This window comes from Diospyros lotus, chromosome 11 (genome assembly GCF_014633365.1).
Source record: "Diospyros lotus cultivar Yz01 chromosome 11, ASM1463336v1, whole genome shotgun sequence".
Lineage (NCBI taxonomy): Eukaryota > Viridiplantae > Streptophyta > Magnoliopsida > Ericales > Ebenaceae > Diospyros > Diospyros lotus.
Window position 1 is genome coordinate 5,157,059 of NC_068348.1, and position 7,996 is coordinate 5,165,054.

Consider the following 7,996-nt stretch of genomic DNA (forward strand, 5'->3'; position numbering starts at 1 on the left):
AAAAATATCAGACTAATCAATAACCAGAACTACTACTACACATTATTTATATAATTTTGGAAAAACACATTTTATATTATTTGTCACAAATCTTAATTTTAATAAATGAAATTAATTATATAATGTTTACCCATTAAACCAATCATTCGATTTGAATTTAGAATAGAACAAAGTTATCAATATAAAAAATAAGTACCCAATCCTATATAGATAGTAGACACAATAGACAGTAGACGCAATCATATCTTCAATGATGTTATTATATATATAAAGACAGTTTTGTCACTTTGCCAGAGTGGCTTAATAAGTGGTGCTCCAATACAAAATTATTTCTCAAAAGAGAAGAAAGAGAAGGGAAGAGGGGACAAAGAAAATAGAGAATAAATTTGTAATTTGGTAAAAAATATTTTTATTATTTAAGCGCCTCTCGACAAGCCTCTCACATAAAGTAGCAAAACACATAAAGACACACCGATGATGCAAGCACACTAAGCAGAACCGCACAAGAAACACTTGTTGTCATGGTTTGATAATGTTGGGATGCTTTGGCACATCATGATGTGAGATGTGGGTGAAGAAAACTTCATTATTGCTGGAATATTCTCCAGTACCATGCCTCGTCCAAACTTGTGGCTGTGTGAATAAATAATATTTAGCAAATTTTTAAAATAAAATTATATAAATTTATTTTTAGAAAATGAGATTTGTTTTACAACCTTCCTAATCAATTTGCCATACCAATTTTATTAAAAAATAATGGGTATTTTTGTTTTTAGTCAAGTGACGAGGAGCTTCAATCTTATTATAAAATGTATATTCATTGCAAGAAATAAGATTTTTAGTGGAAGCCATGGTCGTCGCTAAAAGTATTAGTGACGGCTAGATAGACCATCTCAAGTCGACACTAATACCCTCGTTACTAATGTATTTAGTGACAATAAAATTAATTGTCACTAAAGAAGATTTTTGTGCCAGTTGCTCGTTATCACTAAAATACCCATATTAGTGACGATTAAAGGTGGTCGTCACTAAAAATGTCACCTTTTAGTTACAAACACAATATAGTCGACACTATTGTTTTAGATTATCAATGACAAGATAAGATGGCCCTCACTAAATTGTCATCACTAAAAGTGTAGATTTTAGTGGCAATTCTGTCTTCACAAATGCTATATTTTTGTGATAAAATATTTGGCCATCACTAAAAGTGTTGATTTTAGTGACAATTCTAGTTTTCACAAATACTATATTTTTGTGACAAAATATTTGGTCGTTAGCAAAAGAATCTTTTTAGTCATAGCCTTAGCCTTCACAAATTGGTTATTTTTGTGTGACAATTTATGTTGGTCATCACTAAAAGTGTTTTACAATTTCACATTATTTAACCTACAACATGTATCATGTACACTTACTTTACAAATTTACAAACATCTGCTTTACAAAATGCTACAAACTATCACAATATATGAAATATATTGTTATACGATCATCAACAACCCAAAAGACAAACATATATATATATATACACACACATTATCAACAATCAAAAACTATAATTTAATGTATCACTTTACAAAATCAATAAATCAACAAAATATAGAATATGTTGAACACTATTCATCAACCAAAATGTGTCATATCAACCAAGTATCATCATTTATTATTAACCCTTCCTAATCTAACCTCTTCCATGCATGAAGCTTTTTAGCAAGTTAAGATTTTTTGCTTGAATTTATTCTACTGTGCTTAATTTTTCTTTCAACTCTTTATTCTATTGTCTTAGTGTTTCAATTGTTGAAGCCATTTGTAATTGAGAAGGAAGCTTGCCAAAGACTAAAGAAGGTGTGGGGCCGAAACCATATCCACGAACTCGACCATGCCTTTCTTTTCCCATCACTTCAAGGAAAATTTAATTTTCATCAATGGGTTCAGAAGGCCGCTCCTTAACTCTTTGGACTGCTATAGTTCGAATATTTTCCTATAAAAAAATGTTGCACAAATAATTGTCACATATTGCACTTAAACAATATTAGAAAATAATCATTTTCCACAACTAAACAATTAAGTTTGAGAACTTAGAGTAAGACAAAATTCATATCCAAACAGAATTAACAGAGTTACTAGTTCCCTTTGTTTTTCTCTAATGCTCATGGATGAATGTAATATGAGAACATTTCTAATTGGTTTTTACCCTCTTGGATTGGGCTTTGCAAGGAAGAACTTTAATTTTGATCCATAATATTGCTTTTACTTCTACAACATGCATAGTTGTGGAATTTAATTGTATGAAACATAAGAACTATTCATATTGTTGCTTACTTTTAGAGTTATCATTGTTTTAACAAATGAAAAGGGTAAGAAACAATGGCCAACTAAATTCGTCATTGGAGCCAAACCAAAGGCCAATGTTGAAGCAGAAATTTCAATTAGTAAACTTAATATCTATGTTGGTCTTATTACAAAAGTCCAAAAATATCTTGATGCTGACTCCTTATATGTGGAAGGGGTTAACGTGGGTTACGAACAACCTTAATCTATTGTTAGTAGATTTGTCATGTACATTTCTCTTAAAGATATGTAGATTTTCTATTCTCTGCATATCTAGATTTCTTTTGATTATATCTAGATTTCTTTTGATTATATTTTCTTGTTGCCAATTGTTTTTAGGTTTCTATTCTTTGCATTTCTAGTTTGGTTTTATATCTATATATTTTCTATAATAAACAACTTGTACTTGTAGCCTTTTATCAAAACAAAAATGCATGCTCTCCAAAACCATTGTAAAGACAACCACATTCACCACCACACATGTATATATATAGGCTTTATTGATATTAGTGATATATAGGTTTTAAAACAAACCTAGATCTCAAATCAACCAAATTTAAATTTGATGTTTCCAGTTTTCCTTCTTAAATTCCAGTCTGATTGTTGGGTTTCACTTAAATTCCAACCAAGACAAAATTAGAGTTCTTCTTTATTTGAGTTTGATGAATGTTCGAGTGTTTCAACTCAAATCTACTTTATATTTTTATCTTCTTCTTAACTAGGGTTCCAACCTTGTTGGCTTAACTTCAAAACAACAAAATTATCTTCTATTAATTGGGGGTAATTTTATTTGGAAGAGAGCTCAAGTAAGGTCAAGGTCCAGACAGAACTCGAGTCAAGCCTAACAAAGTCTATATTGAGCTAAGATTATCCATTAGAAGATGACTCAAGTCTAAAACCCTAGTTATATGGGTTTGCGCTTATAAATACTTTAGATTTATATTTTTAACTTTAGACTCTAATTTTTACACTCTATTCTCATTCTCTTTCTCCTACACCTTTTTCCCCTTTTCCCTTTTTCTCCATATGGCCATCCCACGTTTTGCCCTAAAGTTACATTGACTAGAATGTTGAAAAACTATTTCTATAGACAATTTTAAATAATTCTAAATTAATCTTTATTTTATTAATTCGACATTAAATTAAATCTAATCATTCTAATTGTCAACACATTTTCTATCAATAGAGAAAACAATTAATAGTGCATTTTCCCACATCATCATTTATATTTTAAGATCATGGTGATTACCCTTATGGAGTTTTAAAGTTAAAGCATTTGTGGAGAAGTCCATGAGAGAAGAAGAAAACTATTTAATCTTTAAAACTTTTGGTTGTGCTGCCTATTCTTATTAGAATGAAGGCAAATTAGAACCTAGAGCAAGAAAATATGTTTTCTTATGATACCCTGAAGGAGTAAAGGGTTATAGGCTTTGGGATAAAAGTCAAAAGGGAGTAAAAATAATTGTAAATAGGAACGTCACCTTCGATGAATTAGAAATGCCTTGTTTACAATCAAATACTGATAAGCAACAAGACATTGAGAGCGAGGATTCCCTAGAAGAGTCTAGGAATATTAGCACCAACATTCCCACCACCTCAAGCGAGGTGGAAAGTCAAAACTAGTCTGAAGAAAATAAGGAGAATGAGATAATAAAAGAAGAACAACCTCCCATAAACCAACCACCTCTATCTAACTATCAATTAGCTCGAGACAGGAAGAGGAGATCCCGCAGGATTCCTCAAAGGCGAGAATCATATTTTGACTTAGCATTTGCTGGTTATCAAGATCTAGCCGACAAAGAGCCAAAACCATATGAAGAGGCCATTAAAAGTGAGCATTCTAAAAATTTGATAGAATCAATGAGAGAGGAAATGAGTTCCCTAAATAAAAATCATACATGGGAGTTAGTACCTAGACCAAAAGACAAGTCCATTGTGGGCTGTAAGTGGATCTTTAAGATTAAGGAAGGTACAAGTGAAAAAGATCCCATAAGATTTAAGGCTAGGTTAGTAGCCAAAGGTTTCACAAAAAGAAAGGGGTAGATTACGATGAGATTTTTTCACCGATTGTTAAGTATACCACCATACGTGTCATGCTTGCATTTGTTGCATCACTACAAGAAATTTAGGATATTGTGACAAAAATAATTGTGATGGATTAAATTTTGTCACGAAAAATATCCTTTTTGTGACAAAATTGTGACAAAATCGAATTTTCTCATGCAAAATTCAAAAGGTAAGTAAAGTTGTGACAAACAATATTTTGACATAATATTTTGTCATAATATAGTAATGTAGATAATTTATAATGACAAAATAATTTTTGTCACAAAATTTTGTCACATCAAGTTGGCGCCAAAATTTTGGCGCCAATTCAACTTACATAATGTGACAAAATAATTTTGTCACAAAAAATTTTGTCACAATATTTAATTATATAAGATGTAATTACAAAAATTTTTTGTCACAATAAGTAATAATTTTTATAACAAAAATACTTTGTCACAACATAGTATTATAAAAAACAAATATGACAAAAATATGTATGTCACAAGAAATTCAATTTTTTGTAACAAAAATAATTTTATTAAATTTAATTTATTCATAAAAATACATCATATTAGACATAAAAAATAATAATCTAGTGACAAAACAAATTCAAAATATTTTATCAAAATAAAAAAAAACAAAAGACATGTAGTGACAAAAATATTTTGTTATAATATTTTGTCATAAAATATTTAGCCCCAATATTAATTTTGATGAATTCAATTTTTTTCATAAAAATACGTCCTATTAGAGATAATAAAATAATAATTTAGTGATAAAATAAAAAATTTCAAAATATTATCACAATAAAAAAATAAAAGACATGAAGTGACAAAAATATTTTATTATAATATTTTGTCACAATAGGGCCAATATTAATTAAATATCGTGATAAATATATTTTGTCAAATATAGTTTTAGTTACTATATTTTATCATAATATATATATACATATATCAATCCATCTCAACATTTGTTAGTTAAAAATGTTTAAAAATTTTGATCAACTCCCTAAAAAGAAGAAGGATTAATTTAAATATTTTATTATAATTTTTTTCATATCATATTTCATTAGTGTAAATGAATTTTAACTAGGCATATGTTATTTTGTTGTTAGATCATTGATTAAAAAATTGCAATCACATACACATTTATCAATTGACAATCCAACCAAATGAGCCGAATTAAAATTAATGACGATAAGTCAAATCAATATATATCATGATAAATTAATTTACTCAATTTAATTAATTGCCCGACAAAACTAGTTAGGAAAAAAGATCTTAGATAATGAAATGATAACAGATAAATATTTTATTTATAAATATTGAACATAAATTTATTATTTTCACAATAAAGTTAAACGATCACAATAAAAATCTATGCTATAAAGTAATGTAGTCTTCTAGAACACCATCTTTTGTAAACCCAATATATGATTAAAGAATAAAATCTTATTATGTTACAACATGATGTATTGACTTCCAAACATGTCTTCCTGCTTTTACAACTATACACTATTTTGTTTCTCATATATTACAACACAAATTGGATAAAATTTAGCAAAGCACACTGAAAATAAATATCACTAAACAGTCACTTCACTTTTGGCATATCCAAATGATAAAAAATGAACTGGCATATCCAAATGATCTATGAAGATCAAAAAGCTATCCAACTCATGAGCAAAAATCCAAACGGATAAAACAACATGCCAAATGATTTAGACAGGGACAACCCAATTCAAAACCAAACCAAACAGAACAGTTTACCAATTGAATATAAAAGTAAAAAAAATCTCCATTGTAAACCAAAATACAATTTGCTAAGAAAATAAGTTAACAACTACAGTTCGCATAGCATATCTAAATAATTGGCGACTGCACAATCGAACCGTGCTACTGCTGAAGACCGAAAATCCAACATCCACCTGTGCTTCTGCTTCTGCTTCTAATTAAATTAGAACATATACAGAATAACTGCCCATCAGCTGTAAAACAGAAAACCCCATGAAGGAAAAGAAACAAACCGAAAGCAGGAACCAAGATTGGAATACCAATCATCATCAAAACAGAACAACCAATGGTATAGTTTGTAGATTTCCTCCCCAAATCAAAAGATATGTGGTTCCATTGAGGTCAAAGTTGTTAATGGAGAACCCTTATATAGTATCAAGAAAATTATGTCAGTACTGACAAATGAAAAACACGTATGGCCAGCTTCTCTAAACTATCTAACCAGAGCTTACAGTGAAAGTTTAATCTAATCAGCATTTTAAAAAGTAAAAGAACATGTAACGGTGAGTAATTAATTTGATGAATTGATTTTATAAATCTATATGTCTTAAGATGCTAGGTTTTTAAAATTTTCACCTGAAAGCTTAGCAACTTCGTCATCGATTAGCCTGGCTACGAATCCATTAAAACTCCTTCAGTAGCTATAAGCTAGCGAGTCATGCAATCCACACATTAAACTTAAACCACATCTTGTGATCATTCGACAATTTTGCAAACTTTTATTCTTCAGTACTAGATATGATCAAAACATAAATTGATCTTGTGATCTCTTCTTGAAAAATTATCCTGTAAAAAAAATTAAAAATAAAAATAAGTGAGATTGTACATAATAATTAATAATAAACATCATATATAATTGTGATCTTAATAATTTATGAATTAAAATTTTGTCAAATAATATGTAACACGATATTAAAACTTACCGTCATCTTCATCTTCATCATCTTCGCTACCACCATCATCTTCTTTATCATCAACATCATCATCACAATAATCAATAATAGTATCATCTTCTTCATTGTAATCTTCTTCGTCACTACAACTATCATCAGTTTCATCTCTTGTTTGGACCAATTTCTTATTTGGAACAACAATGCTAGCATCTATTTCATCTGGAAACACATCTTCTCGAAGTAATGATCCTATATTTTCTGCATCTATTTGTTCAACCTCAATAACATCATTTATCTCATATTGTTGATATGGTTCATCATTCAAAATTAACCTTTCACCTTCTTCTACATTTTCTGGAACATCATATACATTTCTAGGACATACTTTCTGCACAATTTTCCAACTGCTTCCATTTTTCATGTCACCAATATAAAAAACTTGTTCTGCTTGTGTGGCTAGTACATAGGGATCATTAACATACCATTTTCGACTCGTATTAACACTCACTAGTTGACCATATGTCTTCATTCCGTTTCTTTTATCTCCTACATTCCACCAATCACATTTAAACAAAAAAACACGATTCCCATAGCAATACTCCATTTATATTTAAGTGTGTCACCTGTAAAACAAATCAAACAAATTATCCAATGTAAAGTTCTTTTTTAATATTAATAGTTAATGCTTAATAAAAAAAACACAACATACGTACATGTTGCTTAAACCAAGATGGAAATTCATTTTCATGTCTTTCTTGCACATCAATTAAGCTTTGCCTTTGAACTTCTTCCTTATGTAAACTGTATGTATAGCAACAAATAAAATACTACAATGAAACAATAATATTGATATAAATGATCGATTAATATTAATCTTATAACAAAAAAAATAGACTTACTTTAAATAAAATTCTATCTCTTCGCAATTAT

At 29.1% G+C, this 7,996-nt stretch overlaps 1 protein-coding gene across 1 annotated transcript; it reads right to left on the bottom strand.

Moving 5' to 3' along the window:
* Positions 1-6,830: 6,830 nt before the first annotated feature.
* LOC127813597 (pheromone-processing carboxypeptidase KEX1-like) lies at positions 6,831-7,656 on the bottom strand. Its single transcript, XM_052354639.1, has 2 exons — positions 7,097-7,656; positions 6,831-6,959 (listed from the first exon to the last, which is right to left on the bottom strand). Exons 1-2 carry the CDS (start codon positions 7,593-7,595, stop codon positions 6,955-6,957), a joined length of 504 nt encoding a protein of 167 aa, XP_052210599.1. The 5' UTR covers positions 7,596-7,656; the 3' UTR covers positions 6,831-6,954.
* Between the last annotated feature and the right edge of the window lie 340 nt (positions 7,657-7,996).

Bases quoted from the DNA above. Each gene is read 5' to 3' on its own strand.
- LOC127813597 (XM_052354639.1), bottom strand. From the start codon at position 7,595: ATGAAGACATATGGTCAACTAGTGAGTGTTAATACGAGTCGAAAATGG.